General features: G+C 43.4%; 1 protein-coding gene across 1 annotated transcript in view; it reads right to left on the minus strand.

Annotated features, from left to right (window-relative positions):
- Positions 1 to 6: 6 nt before the first annotated feature.
- Positions 7 to 20,542, minus strand: part of GRM1 (glutamate receptor, metabotropic 1) — a gene marked incomplete at its 3' end in the record, with an annotated part of 42,173 nt that continues 21,637 nt past the window's right edge. Inside the window, exon 5 of the mRNA XM_009585149.1 lies at positions 7 to 483. Coding sequence (XP_009583444.1) covers positions 7 to 483 — 477 coding nt within the window. The remainder of the gene's footprint in view (positions 484 to 20,542) is intronic.

A 20,542-nucleotide genomic window follows, 5' to 3' on the forward strand; every position in this document is an offset into this window, starting at 1 on the left:
GGGGGCCGCACGCCGTTCCCCGAGCCGGGTGCGGGGAGGACGGCGTTGAAGTCGGGGATACCGGTGGCAAACTTGTTGACCACTCCTTGCAGCTGGTCCATGAGAGACCGCGGCTGCAGGGGCAGGGGCTTGGGGGGGTGCTCAGGCAAGAAGAGGGGGGGCTCCTCCGCCATGGCCTGCAGCGGGGGGGTCGTCGCCACCCGCCTGTGCACCACCATGGAGGGGCTGCCGGGCTGGTTGAGGCGAACGGGCTCTCTATCTTCTTCCTCCACCACATTGTACAGAGTCTTACTACTGATGTCAGTAAAGGTCAGGCTCTTGCTTTGGCCGTGGTAGCTTTTAGTGAGGGGTTTGATCACCGCTGTCTGATTGCACCCTGTCTCCTGGCTCTTCACATGCACTGAGAGTCTGTGCCACATGTGTTCCCCCTTGGGAGCTTGTCTTCCACCTGGTTCAGACCATGACACAGACTTTCCATTAGAACTATGAATAAAATAAAGATGGGTTTATTTGCATTTACATTACGCAGACACGGGCAGTATAACAAACAAGCCTACAAAAACACTGATTGCTTTGCCTCATTAATAAGCCCCCCCCCCTCCAGTTCTTCGCGTCCTCCCAGAAACACTACAAAAGGAAAAAACATGCTCTTTTAACAGCAGCAATTACTGCGATTTTCATCCAAAGGCAATTACTCCCTGCTGGTTACCCAACCCACAGCCACCCTGGAAAGCCTAGCCCCCGGGAAGGGCTCTGGGAGGGCTGGCGGTGTTTTGAGGGCTCTAGCTATGTCATTTTGTACCTCGCACGGGGAAGAAAAAAAAGGGGGAAAAAGTCACAGGAAGAGCTTTAATTAAGCCAGATTTATAGCTTATAGGAAATATTTCCAAGCTGTTGGAAGAAAAACAACCCACAGCCTCAGCCTTTAGCATGCTGGATAGAGAGAGGAATTGGTACTAATCCCTCCTTGCCTTTTTATTCCTTGGCCCCCATTTGCACTTAGGAACAGATTAGCTATTACAGAAATGAAGGACTCGCAGGACCTGCGTCAGTTAGGAGGCAAACACACTTCTTCCCAAGTGACTGTTATTTACAAACCAGGACAAAATGCTGGGATTGAAAGCAGTTGGTTTGTGTGGGTGGAGGAACGAACAGCAACACAATCATGGCGAGTCGAACCCTCCAGCACGCAGGCTGGATCCCATCAAAGTGCTGGGGTGTTTGGCTGACGCTGAGGAATTGTAGTGGGTTTTTTTGCATTTCCCTGTACCTTTGCTGGGAACAGCACTCAAAGCAGAGTGGTATCTCATTAGCAGCTGGGGGGACAGGGAGCTGAGCGTGCGTAAGAGGACCAAGCAATTGTTTAATTGCAGGTCAGGCAGTAGAGATCATTTACAAATTATAATATATATCACCTGGGTGAAAACCAGAGACAGGAGAGAAATTCTGAGATGATTTATGCGAAGCAGCCTTATCTCAGGGTTTCATACCTCAGGGGGCAGAAGTAAACAAAGGATTAGATTTCAGACCCTGTGATTGCAGTGCAGGTGGGAGGCAATCTGGGTGGGAGGCTGGCACAGCAGTGTTGCCTCCTGCTACGGCACACACCAGGGGAGATCGCTTCCCTTACATACAGCCTGCAATATTGTTCTGAGTATTTTTCTTTTCCTTGCTCAGACTCCTGTGCTTCTCTTTTTCAGGGAGAAAATAATTGCCAGTTGAACTTCCAACAAAAAATTGACTCACTTTGTGATAGCTGGAAGAAACCAGTACAACACAGATAATATTGTAAATCTGGCAAAACGGAAAAGAAATGTACATGACAATGTGGCACTTTTCTGCTGATCAGTAAATATTCCTGGAGAAAAAAAGAATTTGAGATCGATCCAAGCTGGGAAGTTCATCTCCGACTCCAGACTCCAAATGCTGGACCTGTGACTCACCACCTCTGTGGGAACTGGCTCACAGGCCAATCTAAAAAATTCGTAACTCCCCAAAGTAACTCCTATCCCTAATTGGTAGGACTTGGAGCTCTTTGAATTTAGAGCTTTAACCTAGAGGGGAAAAAAAGCCAAGTTCTCAGCTGAAGAATGAAACCTGTATATTATAGTGATCAATGAAAAGATAAGAATGAAGGTTTAGAAGCATTCTCGTTTTGATCAAAATGAGCTGTGGTATACTTTTTTTTGAAGTGCTAGAGAGATAAGCAAATGAATGTAACTGTTGGGTGTGAAAGATTTTTAAAGTAATATTTTAACATACCAAGATCTACAAACTCTTCACACAGAAACACATTTTGTCTGCTTTGACTTCAAAACAAGTCTCTTCTTGTACAGAGGAAAATAAGTCAAGTGCTCTCATATTGTATTTTGCTGATGCTATAGCTTACAAACACTGCAAAGGGCTTTTTTAAAAAAAACATGATGATAACTGCTGTCTCCTCTGCTAAGTCCACTTCTGCATCATTTACTTCTTCATATCTAGTTCTGGTGCGTCATTTCACTTTTGAATCCCTCCTCACACCATCTGTTTAGTCTCTATCTCATTTTGTTCCCAAGATTTTGTATTTTACATCAAAGGCAAGCACTGCTATTTTAAGGAAGGAGAGACTACCTCTGTCTTCTATTCGGTTCATTTTCCTCTCCCTCACTCTCAAATTCTGTTCTTCTGACTTCTTTCTTCTGTAGCACTCTCCGTAATGTACTTCATCGAGCCCAAGCCAATGGCCGTACTTAAATCAAACTGCGCTGGGACTGCAATACCCAAAAGTGAACAAACCGCTTAATCAGGATCTGTCTGTTACCGACTCGCTCTACGGCGAAAGCTGGTGCCACCGAAGCGCCTTGCCTCCGCTTGCCAGGGCTTACTGCTCCTGACTCCGATGGCCTTGTGACAAATAGCTTTAGAGCCGCAGTGGCTCTCCATGGGGTCAATCTGGTGATTTCCACCGGGAAATCTCTCTTTTCTGTTACTGTTCTCAGTCTCTCGTTCCAGCTCTTTCCCCGCTGTGTCCGTGCACCATTAGCCTGTTAATGAGTCACGTTTCAGACTGAGTCACAAGACTGTCACAGAAATACCTGGGCTCTGTCTTGCTGGACAGCTTGGAGGGAGTGACGCCGAGATTGACATGTTCAGGCAGAATTAACAATTAACATGCAAGAAAAATGCTTGTTATCCTGGAACAAAGACCAGCCATCTTGAATGGCATTAATTGACATTTAGACAAAAAGTGAAGATGGGACTGGAAAAGCTCAGACCTGAACTAGGTCTTGGTGAGATAGGACTCAACTCGCTTGTGCAAAGCAATGGTGACAATCCTGACTGTATGTGGGATGCATGGTCACCATTTGCTAAGTGACTGTCACCTTTTTTGAAGGCAGCATCTGTGGGAGAAGGTGAAGCTCTAAATAATCTGCCTGGTATAATGGGAGAAGGGACGATTCTTCCACATGAAGGCAGGAGAGGGCAGCAAGCCAGATCACAGTTGGGGTATTGAAAACACAGTGGTGTTCAATTGCACAGTGACGAGGTGGGACTAACTGGTGTTTTCTCACCTTTATCAATAAGACCATTACCAATTTCATGTCCATCATGTATTTATTTGCCTTTCCTAACTTTCTTTTTCCTTTATACAATTTCCCATAGGATTTAGACTTTACACTTACTGCCTAGGAGTGAACTCCTTGGAGTTTCAAGGGATCTTAAGGTTTGTAGTTCTGTATTACCCAGTGTGACACTCCAAGCACTATTTCTTCAAGTACTTGCATCTAGCCTAAACGTTCAGACAGGTTCTTGAATATCCTATCAACACATAAGGTGGGCTTGCTTTTAATTTATAGACCACGACATACATTGAATTTAGCTGCTGTTTCTCAATTTTCACCACAGCTTTGTCTAGGTTTTTTTGTATTTTTGGGGAATAGATATAAGTATATTTCTTGTGTGAATTTTTATTAGTTCCATGAGCAGATCTGTCGCTATTTTTGGTAATTCAAAGTGTTGGTTTTATACATGCATTGATCTTTACAGTGTACTCTCTGCATGACTCTGGGGCAGTCATTTTCAGATACTTTCAGCTGATGATTCTAGACACGAAACAAACTGGAAAACAACTTCAGACCTTAATAGTTACTTGCAGAAAGTCTTTAAAAGAAGATGTACCTGAATCTGAGATTGTGGTCCAAAACACTCCTACCCTGCCATTTCTCACCCCGGGGACATGCCTACATCTTGTTAGAGGGCTCACTGTTCACTGTTAATTATCTCCAGCTGCCCAAAATCCCACTCCTGCTTGTGACTAGGACTGCTCCAGACTCAAGTCCAGTCACAGGCCAAGAAGAGAGTCCTGCTCCTGCCAGTGCCTGGGGGATCTGACCTTGGTGGCTTCCTTGGAGCAATGTTGAGTCTGAGCACCTCACGACTGGTGGTTCCTCCACACACGGCAGGGTCCTGAAGATGTCTTACTTTAGGCACTGGATAGCAAAGGTTTCTTTACATCTTAGAGGCTGAATGCTCCTGCGGTGGAAGACGATTGCCCCATTTCTGAGAGCCAGTGGTCTAAGGTTATCTAGCCTGTGCAACTCTCTGATCTTCTCACCAGCGAAGCTATAGCCTGAGACCCAGCGCATAGAGAATTAGATAATTTCAGTCATGTTTGCCTGGACCTTTGTCTTTTTTGCCTTGAATGTTTTATGCATAACAATCCCTAACTGATACCACATTAAATGGTTAAACAGAGTGATATTCCCAGGGTGCTCTGGTGAAGTTAACTTTAGGAACAGACATATCGGGAAATGGCTCTTCATCTGATATAGGGCCTGTCACTGCCAGAATGAAACAGCTGGAGATGCAGTCAGGCAAAGTGCTTGATAAAGAGCCTTTCCAGTTTAAAAAGAAGAGACATTCCTTGATCTCTTTGGAGTTCATCCCCCATTTCATCCCTTTAGAATGCCAGAGTTGTGGTCTGTTATCTTCTCCAAGTGGCTATGAGCTGAGGGAGCATCTTAAGCTTGCTGAGATGAGGGATACAGTCATTTGGGCCAGGCCTGGTGGTGTTAGACAAGATTCGGGGCACAGTTTTATAATATAAGGCTGGTTTTTTTAAAGCAGCAATGACAATTAACCAAAGGAAGAGGTTATAGAAAAGTGATACATGTTCGCTTTCTTTCATTGTCAGATTGATACCTTGGTCAAACCTACCTCCTTGTAGTCACTATATTAACTGAAATGCCACAGCCAGTAGGAAGCATTGGCATAACTTAGTGGTCCCTTCTATGAAGTTAAAATTTTAGGAATGAACATTAAATGCAACCTGAGAAGGGGCTATCATCAATTCTGTCAACAAAAATTAGGTCCAAAACAAACCCTGAACTATCTTATCAGCAACCAGACAAGGTCAGTGTCAGGTACTGCCCAGTCAACAAATGATGCTCCCACCTTCACAGAGCAGGGCACCGTTAGCGGCCACCTGACAACTGTGCTCCAGAAAGCAGCATGTGCGGGGCTGTCCCTGCGCACTTACACAGAGATGGCCAGCTTACAGATACAGCAGAGAAGCAAAGCAAAGGAAAGGCCCCATCCAAAATCTGTGCATTGGACAAAATCTTTTTCAGCCCAAACAGCAGTTGCTGATGGATGCCCTCCTAGGAAAGCCAGCAGAGGAATTTCTGCCCTGCCCACAGAAAAGCAGTTAGCTATCCACAAGCTTTGTCCAACCCTGCAATCACATAAGAAGCAATAATGAACCTGAGCAAAGCTCTGTCCTGCTCTGGCCTCACCATTCCCAGGACCCAGGATAACAAGCTTAAAATTTAAGGCTAGTACCTGCACTGCAGCACATTGCAGATGCTTTGCTGGTATCCCCAAGGTCTCTTCCATTATTGTCTCCATTTCAGTAAGGCCACTGGGGCATGAAATTTGATTAAGGGAGTGAACTTGTTTTAATCCAGGGTAGTGATACCTCCCTGTGCTAAAACAGGACCCTCCTCTCGGAGCTGCAGCAGTCAACCCTGCCCCTATCAAACAGAGCAAGCCACGCTGGTTAGCATGTTCCTGCACGCCTAATTTTTGGAGCGTTGCTTCTAGGGACTCATCTCTTTTACCAACCCAGGTTTAACCTCTCCATGGCTAACCCAAGAGTGAGGGAGCCATCATCGACCACAGTCCCTATCTGGTGTATGCTCAGGTTTTTTGCCTGATAAGCGTCAGTTATTATCACCTAAAAGAAAAAAAGAATCACAAACCAATTTCAGCCTTAGTCCATTTACACCGTAATCTCTATCTCAGTGATAAGAGGACCTTACAACAGCACTCACAGTGTGACTCCAATGCTTTCTGTGGTGCTGTATAATTAGAGCAAAGTTTAACCTCCCACTGGTGTGTCTGGAAATTGAAATTACTGAACTAACTTTCTCTTGTTGCTCCCCTCCCTTTTTCTTAGGACAAAATTGCCTTGGGCATGGGACACAACGTTCTATGTAAATTAGAGAGCTGCTTTAAATGGATGGTGGAAACTGTTACTCAAACTACAGGAAAATATAACGCTGTCAGGCTGTCTCACAGGGGCAGAACCTGATAAGACTGGGGGTTGCTGTGGATGAGCGCAAGCCCAGAGTCACCTTTCCAACCCTCCGTCTTGCCACTGGCTTATGTCAACTAAATCTAACCTAATTATTTCCTTCATTAGTTATTCCATTACAAAAGTTAAACATGACATTGATCTGAGCTACACATAGGCCCTATTGATAACTGACTTTTTGCTGATTTTTTTTTTTAAATTGAAATTTAAAAATTTAAATTGAAATGTTAGTATTATACAGATTGTAACGTGGATACAGTAGCTATGTCTAGCCTGAATATGTTGTGACGTGATCCTGGTTTCCATCCATAGAGTCCCCAGGTTGGGGTCAGACCCCTGGGGCAGGATCAGAGGGTGCCAGCTCCCTCCCCCCGCCCCGCCCCACCTCTATGCCCTGGTCACCCAGATGGGGAAAGCAGGAGCCAGAAGTGGAGACTGACACTTTACGCTCGTGCTACCATGGAACTGGGTTACTGCTAGGCTCATACCTCGTTCCAGGGCAGGGAATTACTCCCCAATCCAGCAGTTGAGATATAGCCAAATATCCCTAAATAAATAGATTTATTCACTTTGAGACTTAACAATTACGTATATGTACATAGGCACTTTTATACAACTGTAAATTCGGGGTGCGGGGGACGAGAGAGACGCTTACTGCAATGCTTCAACGTAGTTGAAGTCCTACAACTTTAGTATCACAGATCTTACTTAGCTCAACAAAGGTATGAGAATATTACACTGATAATGTGTATAAAGGGCTGACTACTAATTATAGTTACTAGTATTAATTTTTAGTCTCGTCTGAAATACAGAACCTATGTCACATTTCAGTCATCCATCTAATTATTAGTGAAGAAACTTTTGGTTCACCAGTGTGTTTTGTTATAACAAACTGATCAAAAATAAGTTACTACAAATAATTTGGAGAAATATATTTGCAGATTTTGCAAACATATTTTGTCTGACATTATGAAAGTGTCCTCAAAAGAGCAAAGCAGTGTTGCAGCTCACAAACTCTTCATTAAGTATTTAAAAAAAAAAAAAATCAAATAGCTACTAATGTGTTGCTTGGAGAAAACAACTTGTTCTAATAGATAATACAAAGTTCAGGATAATAAACAGTTTGTCCCAAATAGCATTCTTCTGGTGTTCAAGAAATGAAGATCAGAAACCTGCAAATCAAAGTGAAATTAAAAAGTGCTCTTACTAGTGAAAAAATTTTGAATCTGTTTATTTTGTTGTCATTAATAAGCAAACTCCACCAAATATTCAGAATGAATACATGCTACTGGATCACCTTCGTAATTTTTTTTAAGGATTTTAAAGTTAGTGCACGGAAAAAGCGTGGTGTAAATCATCATAGATCCTCTGATATCAATGGAGAAGCACATTTGTGTTGTCTGAAGAGTCTCTCATGCTGCATATTTGAATAAATGTATGTGACAGTGCAACCAATGACAATACCTGAACTGAAGCATTTATTCACACAGGCTCGAAAAGGAGCACAGCTAACAGAACCTGAAAACTGAAAATTACAATGTGTTGAGCAAAGGGACCTAGAAAGCTTAGGAACACGGGAAGAAAATGATAGAACAAAATTAATTTAGGAAAAGTGTAGGTGGGAGCAATTAAGACAAAATAATGTGTAGGGCTGGAAGGCTATGGAGATCAACAACCTTCAAAAAACATTGTATCAGAAGAAATACCATCAAAAAAAATCTCGAGCTCCTGTTGAATAAGAAACACTAATTAATGACTTTTGAATATAATAAAGCCACAGAAATAGCCCATGAATTCTGTGTTTCCCACTCAAAAGCACCACACCATGGTACAGAGATTAGAAGGTCTTTCCTATGAATGCAGTTTAATAGTAATTAAGACAGTTGCAGGTTTGTCCTTGCTTTCTGTAATCCTCTGTGGTTCTGATGGGAAATTATTTGGGGCACCACTTTTTTTACCAGAAAGATATTGACAAACTGGAAGCTGTGTACAAAACAGCAACAAAAAAACCATCAGGGACAGAGAAGACAGTGTGTGAGAGAAAGCTAAAATAGCTGAATATATTCAGTTTGATTTCAAACATCTGAAAAGCATTAGCACCGAGGCTGGAAGGTATTTCACATAGCATATAGATGCACAACTGAGAGCCCTAGATGAAATTGCAATAGAGAAAAATTACACTGAAAATCCAGAATATTTCCTAGTCAATAGCTGTATCAGGGCAGGAATAAATTCCTAATGAACTGGTAAAAGCCTGTTGCTCTGGATATTTGCTGCCAAAAAGTGTGCAGGCCTTGCAGAGGTAGCAGTCAATGAGGTCTTTCTCCCATTATAGCTTGTCAGATTCTCTGGTATACTTGAGAATTAAACTCCCAACAGTTTAAACAGTGCTCGAAGAGCCATCAGACTTGCCTTGACATGCCAGCATTTTGAGTGCAAACTTAACCCAGCTGCCACAGGAAGCTTAGTCATGAGGCCCCTCGTTTGTAACATACAGCTCTCCCTCACATGCTGTAGTAGATAAAGCAGCTAGTAAAGCCTGTGGGTTTTCTGGGTGTATCTGAAAGTTTCCATGGTAACAAATGTGCAGCTTCAGAAGTAAAGAGCCCTGACACTCAAGGCTGATGTTTCTGAGTTATTTAATATGACAGTAATTTTTTATTATTATGTATTTTCATGATTCTGCATTTCTGGCCATCTCCAGGATCACACGGAGAATGGAGATCAACATTAGCATAATAACCAACGCTAAGTATTGGGTATATCAAAACACAAGCGAGTTTCAAGTCCCTACATCTATTTGCTTGTAACTGGAAGGCAAGGGAAACCATAGCACCGGTGGTGATTTCTAGCATCTTGGGGTAGCAAAGCAGGGCTTCCTCAGGAAAATCCAGACTCACAAACTGCTGCAGTTCTGGTGACTGAGGCTCAGGCACGAGGCCAGGTGGCGGTGATGGGCATCTGGTGATATGACGGACACATGCCTACTGCTCAGCCTGGGCTGCGTGGCCACAGGGAGCTCCGGCAGTCGGTCACTGATGGAGGACGTGCCCTTGCCCTGGCCGCAGTGCAGACTGCCAGGCCTCTGAAAGTATCAGCCCTGGCTGGAGGGGAGGGAAGCCTGAGGGGCAGGGGCGGGGGGAGAAGCCAAAGCAGCAAGCTTCATGCTCAGCAGTCTGAAAAGCTCCGTTGCTTTTTAAAGCCTTTCTTATCTGTGCAGCTGCCACAAGCATTTGAATTCCCATTGACTGGTTGGAGTCCCACCAGAGGTGTTTTTCAGGAGCTCATGTGGATGAGGATTTTTTTTTTCCAAACTGAAAAAAAAATCCCAAGCATTGTCATGCAAAAAGCAGGAGGTTCAGCCTTCCCTGTGCTCAGGAGTTTTACAGTTTGTGCCCATGCTTTTTGAATATAATCTGTTGTTGCATTCGCCTTTCTTTGCCTTCTACTGGCATGCCTGTGTTGGACTCCCATTTCATCATCAGTCTTTCCAGACAGACAATTGGCGATCTGTGCCCTGGGAATCTGCAGCACTTGCTCCGGATCAGAAAAGAAGGGCATATTGTTGTCGAACTGGAAGCTAATAACAAAATGTTTGTGCTGCTCCTGACACTGGCTTTGTAAAGTTTGTCTTTAAGGGCGGCAAATCTGGTTGCTGCACAGGCCCTGTAAAACCATCACTACTGCTCCAAATGTATGACGCATCGTATGTATTTCTTCTAATCTGCAAATCAGAGGGGCAGATTTGATTGAATTAACATTATTGCTACCTGTCCACAAATAGCATAGACTGTCAGAGGCATACACAGAGCTAGAATGCTTTGTCGCTGATTAGAGGAGCTGAACAGCGTCTCTGGCCGCACAGAGACCGCGCCGCTCAAAATGCTGTGTCAGTGGATCAGAGGCAGCTTTCCACCTAGTCACTGCACAACCTTCCCTGGGGCAGGGAGCAGCACTGTTTCACATCTGCAGTTTATCAGATGGAAACGAGCATAAATCTGTCCTGGCAGAAATGAGGCGAGGCCTTTCGGTTTTTGCAACAGCTAGCATGTTTTCTCCATCGGGTTTGCATTTGCTCAAAGAGGGCAGTATTGGCACTTCTTGTTTCTGAAGAGCTGAACTTTGCTATTGTTCACTGAATGGAGAATATACAGAATCTGAACATCTTTCAGACACTATAACAGGAAAAATTTCCCTGCTATTGTTTAAAGATACTTTAGGGTGACTGTTCCTAGGCCAGATTCTGCTGGTTTTATTTACATGTGCCCGCTCATGATTTCCCTGTTCTGCGAATCCCACCAAACCAGTGTTTTCTGTGTTCCCTCTGCTGGCTCTGCAGCAGCAGTTCACTAACAAGCACAGTTAGCAGGAGCTGTGCACAGCAAAGGTGAGACAGCCACTAGATTGTTGTTTAAAGCACGCAGGATAATGTCATCTCCATGCAAAACTGTAAAAAAGAAAAAAAGTGTTGGCTAAATGGAAAAAGAAGGTAAAATTAGTACAAAAAAAAAGATGTTTTTGCAAGGTTGTAGGCATTTACAAACAAAATTGTAGGCTTTAAAAAAAAAAGTAAAAGCTGCAAAAAAATTACTTAGTGTCCTCTTCATCACATCCGGACAATCAGATTAAGGCATTGTGCGAAACAGGGGACATAAGCAAATTTCCCATCTTTAATGACATGCACCACATTTGTCCCATCATTAGACATGATAAACCAATGAGAAAGAGAAAGCAAGGGGTAAAACCACTCTTTGTCATGCAGCTTCTCTTACACATTCACTGCAGTGTGGGATTTTTCAAAGCTGCACATGTGCCGACGGACACTGGCTGGTGGGCGAGAACTCTGGCTGCCTCTTCCTGAAGATTGAAAAGAAAAAGACACCCAGTGAGTGGTTATACACATGTGCACACATGGTGGCTATACCACTCAATAGGGTGCCTGTCCCTGACCTATGCCTAAGGGTCACTGCGGGCTTTCCCATTTTTCCTCCTCTTGCTCACTGGGCCAGTCACCTCGACTTGCACACAGGTTTCTCCTTGGCTCCAGCACGGTATTGTTTAAAATAGGTTCTCATGGTGTTTGTCCCTGCTTCCTCTGCTGAGCCCTGATGCACTTTACATACCAGATGGCAAGGGCTGCTGTGCATTTAGCTGTCAGTGGGACTTCTCCCCTGGTATTCTCAACGCAGGGCGAAATTCTGAAAAAGGAGCATCTGCCTTTCGCATCTTATTTACAAAAGCATCACCAAAAGTTTTTGTTGGTGGAGTTTTTAATATATATTCAGCTCCTGCTTTTTCTCTGTGCCTCTTATTCCCATGATCTGCTTTTCCAAATGTTTCCTTTCTTTCACTTTTTAGCTTTAGCTGAATAGTCACTAGCTTTTATTATATGTGATTTCACTGTATGTGCTTCTTTTTTTTATGGAAATGTTGGCCTTATTGAGGTAGACACAAAATGAAGTGTCCTAGATGCTCTGTCTGCAATGGTAATTCCAAAAGGGATTGCAGATGGCAGTTTTGGCCATTAATATAAGACAATTTCCACTTAATTTTTGTCCTCTCCCTTACCCTATCAAGCAGATGCAAACTTCCATTTGTCTTCCCCAGTATCAATAAAAATATATACACACACGCGCGTGCTTTGACAAAAATCTCAGGTATTTTTGCACATGGAATGTATCAATGAATTTCTGCAAAAAAAGTTGTCATTGTATTGCAAATAAAATGCAAATCAAAATTCAGCATTTCTCCCCATCATAGTGCATGCTTGTCCAAACAATCATAGTGCATGCTTGCCAGACTTCTGTTTACCTCAAAACAACAGATTCATGGATGGTATGTGCATGTACTACGTACTCAGTACAGCTGCTCATGAGCCAAACAAGCCATTCTTCTCACCACATACTAAAGCACGGGAGCACAGCGTGATGTACACAGAATACATGCATACCCATTTTGGAGAGGTAGATGCCTTGAGATGACTTCTGAACTATTATGAATAAAACACAAATAAGACGTACTGCTGAGCAATTTTGTAAACCTACTCCCTTTGAAGCCTCTAGAATAATTAAATTCCTTACCAGATGTAATGAGATCTCTGCGATTTGACAATTTAAAGGCAATCATAATCAGGAACTTAGCTACCATGCTCTCTCCTACACCCTATTAAAGTTACAGAGTTTATTAAGCTCCTGATTAAACAGAATATCCAACATTTCTACAGACCTTCAGTTTTCTTCACCTATTGACAGAACAAGAGCCTTCTACTTTCTGTGCCTGCTTTGTTGAAAGTCAGAAATTAGTAGTTGATTCAGTCACAGAAGCTAATTTTACAAATCAAGCAGCAACACGCAGTTGATTATCTGAGAGAAAAATCCAGTTCTAAATGTATTTCACACATGTGCGGTGCTGTATGGACAACAGAGGGCACGCAGCCACCGAGAGCCTTGCTCAGGGACCCTGGAAAAGGTGGAAGGCTTTTGTTTCAGAGCACTGCTTGGGACCTGGGTCTTTCTGAGTCAACAGGCTTTACCAGCTATCATCCCTCAGCTAGTGCAGTTTGCAGTCGCTTCTGGCTTTCTTAGTGGCATCCCTTGTTTCTACCCCTGCATTTCTTCTTATTCAGATATATCCCCGGAGTGAGTTCAGAGCATTTTGCTCTCCAAGCTCTGAGCATCTGTAGATCTTGTTATGAAATCCTGCTATGTGAAAGAAAGAACGAAGCCTGCTTCCTCAGGCAGTCCAAAATGCTTCCCAACATGCTCAAAATACAGTGAACTCTTTTCTTACTGTGCCTGTAGTTGTGCTCCTCAGCCAAAATCAAACACAGATATTATATGCAATAGAGTACGCAACCCCCAAATGCCTCGCCAGGTTTACATTCTGTGGGAGGCTGTTGTTAAAATGCTGCCAAGCTCCATCAAAGCAGTGGTCTGCATTTTGGTCAAGGTCAAGGAGGATCCCCATATAGTGATATACAGCATATACACCACAGAAATCAGCTCTAAATCTCAAGGTTCATGCTTCAGCAGAATTTGGATTTGGATTTATAGTGAAATTTGGATGTATAGTGTTATGGGAAATGTAATGCACATGTTGATTATACTTCAGTGAATTATTTTGCAATTATCAAATCATTGTCAACTGCATAAATAAAAATAAATGCTTTTGAAGCATTCAATGTGAAGTATCCTTGTAGGCTTGCTTTGTCTTACTAGTAGTGTGTGCTAATACTGCAGAGCCCTGATTCAGGATTAGTGCCCAGATCTCTGTACCTCTCTATTTTCCTTCTATTTTTAATTACAACAATGTATCCCGTCTTCTTCCTCCTAGCCTTGCAGGCAGTGATGGCACTTCACATACATTCCTCTGGTTACCAGAAAATTAGGTAACCTGCCCATCTTTACAATATGAGGATTACTGAGTCATTTTGGGGGCAGTCTTCTCAAGGGTAATTCCTGAAACCTGAGCCCAGAAGCAGGATGGATCTTCTGTGCATTTGAACAGGGACTTGGCATACCATCATGAAAGTGTCTGAACTGCTTTCTAAGGAACCCCTGGGTGCAGTAACAGGGAGTCTGGCAGAGGAAAGAGGGTGGCAGTGCAGAGGGTTCCTGAAAGAAGTGGATTAATTGCTTTACTTTATGTTCTTTGAAGCAGAAAAATGCTTCTAGCCAGTCATTCAGAACAGGGTAGGTAACAGGCCTGTTGAAAGCTGCAGCGAGGAATGTAAAGGATCTGAGGGAAGAGCCACTTTTAACACTATTTTTTCTCTTAAGTGTAAATGAATCATCCCACGAGGCAAACAGGATTGTGTTCCTACAATCCTGTGTCAGGATTGTAGGAAAGTGTAAATTGCTATCTAATGTTTTATATCTGAACAGCTATGAAACTAGAAACATTCACCTTCTGCTCTGGAATTACTCTCTCTGCTCATCCAGACTCCCAAACAGACACAAATTGAATGAATCTGTCTGGTGTCCAAGATAACTGAAGTGCAGGACACTGTGTTACCTATCATCTGAAACCACAGACAGAGATCCTCCACCCTAGACATTGTCCAAGCTGTAAGAAAAGCTTTCACATTCCCCATAGTCAAAAATATACAGAAAAGCACAGCCCCCAATTTTATATAATCTAATCTGAAACAACTGACCATTAATGACATTAGGATGAAAGCAAGGTGGGGAGGGGATTCAAGAGGAGTGTTGATAGCATGCTGATGCTTACAGTGATAGCCCTGAATCATTCCCTAGTTTTTAAGAACTTAGGTATAACCCGTAGCTTTAATACAGGAAAGGAGAAGCCTTGTGCCATGTGCCCTGTGGCACACTACCATCACATCCTAGAGTAGTTCCTGCTCCAGCATTCAGACTGACCGCCCTCTGCACTCCCAAGGCACAGCTCAGCAACACCACAAACTTTCCAGCCTGCTTTTCACCTCCTCCACCCTCTAGCAGTCTGCCAGGTGACTGGGGAGGTAAGCACGCTTCATATGTAGAACCAGATCAGTCACGTGCTCAACTAAACACTCATCCCAAATCCTCTTGCCTCTCTAAATCTTCTGCCTAGCATCTTCCTAGGCAGAAGCACGTTCATCTTCTGATGTTTGTGTCCTTGAAAGGTCGGGTTTTATGTATGGTTGTCATGGCTGGATCAAAAGATACCTACATAAAAAGACGCAAGGCCATGTCCTTTTCCTGTAGGAAGAGGAGCTGAATTTTCAATACCTTTTGTATGAGCTGATAGATTTCTGCAATGTATTTCATTAAGCCAACAGATGAAGTTGGGAAGATGGACAGGTTTTCAGTACAAATTCATTTTTAAAGCACAAGTCCTGAATTCCAAGTGAAGTGATGGTTGGAAATAATTGCTTTGAGTTTTAACTTAATTATGCTAATCAATGGCGCAGTGGCAGTTTTTGGAGAGAAGGAAATCATTAAGAGCTGTGGAGCAAAAAGCACTGCAAGTAGGAGGGAGGTTATAGGGTCATTCGCCCTTGCCAGGCGGTGTGAGACATACAGATAATTTTCACCCGTGGAGGACTGAGGAGCAGGAGGGATTTCACAACACACCCTCTCTGTTGAGGCGTGAGCATCTGCCGAAGAGGACAGAAGGATCACAGTCACCAAGGAGAACATAGTCCCAGAAGGATGCTCAGAAAGACCCGGCGCTGAGCTGCACAGCGGAGACAGTGCTAAGGCTGCACTTCAGGTCACCCTGGTCCGGTAGGAGCCAGCTGCGTGCCCGGGGCAGCGCTGCGGCCCTCCCCGGCTGCTCCCTCCTGCTGCTCCACCCTCCCCTCCGCCCCGGCACAACCCTTGGTGCAATTGCTCAATCAACTGGCAGGGAATGACAGGGACAACTAATCTGGGTCAGAGCTAAACCAGAAAAAGAAAGGGGAAAAAAAAAATTATCAGTTCCCCGCTGCAGTTCACAGTGTGGCTGTCCAGGCTCTTGTCCCTGCATAAGTGAAGGGACAGCACGGAGCAAAGGAAGGCTTAGGGTGTCATTTCTGGCTTAGGGCAGCTTAAAGCATTTGTGGATTTACACGCTATGATAGCCCAAAGTAGCCACAGGCAAATCTCTTGGCTGTCCAGGATGGTGGCAGGAGAGATTTTTGAGATAACTTATATAACCCTAAGGATTAAGAAATGTGTATAACTTAGGTTTCAGAGAATATGAGAAAGTAAATGAGAAAGGACTGCTCACTGAGTGGCGAGTACAGAGATCCGTGGGGCCATGCTTCGGACCCCACAGGAGCCTGTACTGCCCACACGCACAAGCTCCCACTGCACACACACATGAGCCCCCGCTGCGCACCCGTGCGAGCTCCCACTACACCCCCGTGAGCCCACGCTGTGCACACGCGAGCTCCCGAGGACCCTTGCGGAGCTGCTGGCTTGCCCCCGCGTGCTCACGTGTTAACCTGCCACCTGGGCACGCACAGGAGCTGGCGGCAGTGCAGGTTAGTGCCGGCTAGCCCAGCCCTTTCAGGCCACGGCTCGGCAGGGTTAACGCCACCCACACGCTTAATCTGCTCGCTGGGCATTTTTTGCGGTCGTCTGTGCTGCTGTGGCTACACTTTCAAGCGTAGCCCCTTGTCAGTCCTTGTCAGTCTGCTCAAGGTAGATAATCCCTCTGTGGGAGCTTACACAGACTCTGGGATTTGCTTTTTTGTTGTTGTTTGGTTGTTTTTTGGGTATTTTGCTGCTGTCTGTCTGGTTAGCTGGCTGGTTTGGGGGCCTGTGGGATGCAAAAAAATGGAGTAAGTCCCAATTTCCAGACAATGCTTGATCTGGGAATGCAAGGCTTGCAAGCCAGCCAAGACAGGTTGAACTGAACCATCCGAAATGGTCCAGCTTGTGCCATGAAGAGAACTGGGCAGAAAAGAACATAAAAAGACATTTTCCATGGAAGTAGAGGGGAAGAATAACAAGAGCTTGAAGTAAGAAAGCAACAAGAGCTGAATTTCCTGGCTTTAACACACTAAGGATGAGGAAAAATTAATAGTTTGCAAACACCATGCTGCGTAAAGAGAAGGAGGGTATACGAGCTAGAAGGTGGCTTGCAGATGAGGATTTAAACTGAGCCTGTGATTCCCTGGGGATACCTGGGATGGATCAGAGGCTGAAATGCAAACACCAGCAAGCCATCTACTAGTGAGGAGCTGCTAGAATCAGATCAGGGGGCACTTGTTTTGCTAGAGTTTAAGATCAGCTTTGACATCTCTGGCTGTGGTGCTGCAACAGAGCTGAGCTAATCTAATGATTTGCTGCTGAAAGGGACAACCCCAGTTCCCCAAACCAGGGGCAGGAAGGACAGCTTCTCTGGTGCTGACATTAATGTTTATTTGACCTTGAGATCTGGCTCAAGGACAATCCAGCAGACAATAATCCACTTTTTTTTCTTTTTTTTTCTCTCTGTAAGGTTAATTTTACAGGGTGGAAGAAAACCGCATCCTGTACACCACAAAAGAAGAACCACAGAGCAGAGAAGGGGAAACAGCTTAAGAGATAACTGAAGCAGTAAGCTAGAAATGGTAAATTGTTTATAATGCAGTAATAAGAAACATGGAGCTTTTAGTTTTCAAGTGGGCTTTAAAGTGACAAATTGTGTGATTACTCCTAGCCTGCACAATTGTTTGCTGTTTACAGTGATAATGCCTATAAACCTATGCTTGTCAGGTGTGGGAGGCTGAATGCCAGAGCACATATATGCTCTGAAGAATTAGCTGACTTGTTATTTCAAAATTAAATAGTCTTTAACAACTTTAATGTGGAGGCAGATGTTCTATTGACACGATATACTTTCCTTTTCAACCCACACTTAAAGTGGTTTCTTAGAGTCCTTTGGCATAGCAGAGAACGTAACTTCTGTCGTTGGTCATGATTTTTAGTGACTCTTTGACAGTGGATGTCTTCTGTGTGGACATTAAATCTGTCATAATCTGTTCTGCAGACTTTCAGACCTGGGTCTAGAAACCCCAAAGAAAGATCTGGCAATGCTGATTTTGCCCATTCAGAGTCCTTGGGGCACAGAGCTAAGAACTGGGAGAACAGAGGAGAATGTGATCAGATCTCTGCTCTGGGTGTGAATGGTACTCAGTGCATTTGGGACAGATGGAAAACAGTGTCATAAGACAGGTGAAAAAAGCATCAAAACATACTAGCTAAAAAAAATCACAGTCAAGCAGGAAGCGAAGATGGAGATTTTGAAATTCCTCACCCTTCCCTTTACAAATTCTTAAATCACCTTAGACAAAAATAAAGGGAAGAAAGAAAGTTGCTCTATTACAAACATCTGTGGGACAGGCATTTAGCAAATAATGCATCCAGATTTTGGACTGAGTAGTGCACCAGAAGTTAGCCTCTGCTTTGCCACACACTCTGTCCAGCACCAGCCTCTGCATCTTCTTCTGTGTTCTACGAAAGTAATGTGAAGAATGGAAAAAATTAGGATAATATTAAATATTGTAGGAGGTAGTACAGGTGTTTGTAAATGAACGTGTCTGAATTTTGGGGTATTTTAAGAAAAATGGGCTTCTGCAGGTGCCTGGCTAGCGTGCTGTGTCCTGTCCCTGTAACAACTGGAACTCAGCTGCTGGTGATGGTAAGGCACAAAGGTGTGCAGCTTGTGGTCTCACAAAGGCTAGTGCAATCATTCATGCTATTGAGACGTATGTAAGCTGAAAGTGCTTGCCTTTTGTTTCCAAAGTTTAGTAAAACTCCCATTGTCAAAAATACTCCCAGCTCTGGGAGCACAAATAGTTGGGGGGAGCTAACCTGAGCTACTGCTGGTGAGAAATTTTTTTCAAATCGTTCCTTAGCATAGGGAAGACCTGTGGAGAGCATTCCCAAATTACAGGGATGATATAAGTCAGAATAGTCAGGTCTTTGTGCCTTGGTGACAGCAGACATCATCCTGACAAATTTGCTTTGAAACACATTACTGATCAACTGACAGAGCAATGCGCGGGCCTCTTCCTGCAGCAAACAAAACGTATGTGCTAGTGTCATCCACCAAGGGCTTCAAAGGTATTTCTCTAATGAAACATAGAGCAATGGTGGACTGAGACTAACACTGTATAATCAGGATAAACCCCTGCTCAGACAATTTAATTTCTAACAGTGTGGAAAACCATACATGTCTACAGTCCTCTAACAGAGATGGACCATCTTCTCCCTCTCGGGGTGTGATTCACCTATGAATTACAGAGTCTTGCCAAAAATCAGGTGCTCCGTCAGCATGTGCTTGCAGCATCTGCGGTTTGGCTTGCAGTGTTTTGTTTTGTGGGGCATCCCTGAGCAAAGGGCAGTGCTCATCGCAGGCAGGGATAAACTTGGTGGAGAAGCCAGAATGCAAGATGCCTTTCACACCAGTGAAAGAGGTGACATCCAAGAGTGCTGTCCTCTTCTTGGGCTCTTATGTGCTTGTGTGTCCCTAAGCATGAAAAAGGATTAAATAAATTAGCAGTGGTTCTGCGTTTCACATTAGTAACTTCACACAGAATTGCTGGGATGAATCAAGAATATTCTTCTATCTACATCTTAATTGAGGAAAAAACCAAACCCCTGTATTAACTGTATATAGATGTGTATAGTGCTTGTGTTGTTTTATAGCCTTATCCTTCTATAGAGAATGCCAGGGATCCACATGATATCCTTCAGTACCCAAATTTTTGTTCACCTCTAAATTAGCTCAAAGATGTATGAAATCACAAGGTGGCTCAGAGATCCCTGCAGAATAAACACTTGCAGAATATCCTGTGTGTTTATTCTAGCAAGTATTTGTACATGAATTATCATGTGTTCATGAAATGTCACAGCTCTGCTTCTGCTGAGGGGAGGTGAATAACTGAGGCACAGGGCTGAAACATCACACCTTTGAGGATAGGAAGGAGGTAAAATGCATTCTTGACTTAAAAAAAATCTTAAAGTAGCCTCTAGAAGACTTGTATTTTAGTTCTTTATTCCATTTCCATTTTAAAATGCCGAATTAAATAAATAAATGGCTGTTATGCATTTTAAAATGATATTTCAGACCACCCCCCCTTAAACATGGGTTGGTGGTTTTTTTTTTTCCTAAGTATGTGCTTATGAGAGTTGGAGTCTGACTTCTATGTGTAATATAAGGAAATACCCAGGTTTTTAGGTGCTTATCTGGATGCGACCTTCAATACCTATTTATTTACTTGACATTCCTAAAAGGAAAAGATTTCTTCCTTATTTTTCTCACAGAGAGAATTCTAACCAAAACAACGTGAGATTATGGTACCAAGCAGATAAACATCATTTACTTATACCTACATGTCAATGCAATTGTTTGTATCACTCACATGAGTTGGTGTATTTTTGTAGCATCCTAACTGGATTGTTATGACTACATTTCAGAATAAAAATGCAATAAATAATATATACAAATACAAAAATACAAGGAAATGTAATAAGTGATCCAGTCAAGCAA

The sequence above is a fragment of the Fulmarus glacialis genome, unplaced genomic scaffold (genome assembly GCF_000690835.1).
Source record: "Fulmarus glacialis isolate BGI_N327 unplaced genomic scaffold, ASM69083v1 scaffold24059, whole genome shotgun sequence".
NCBI classification, from domain to species: Eukaryota; Metazoa; Chordata; class Aves; order Procellariiformes; family Procellariidae; genus Fulmarus; species Fulmarus glacialis.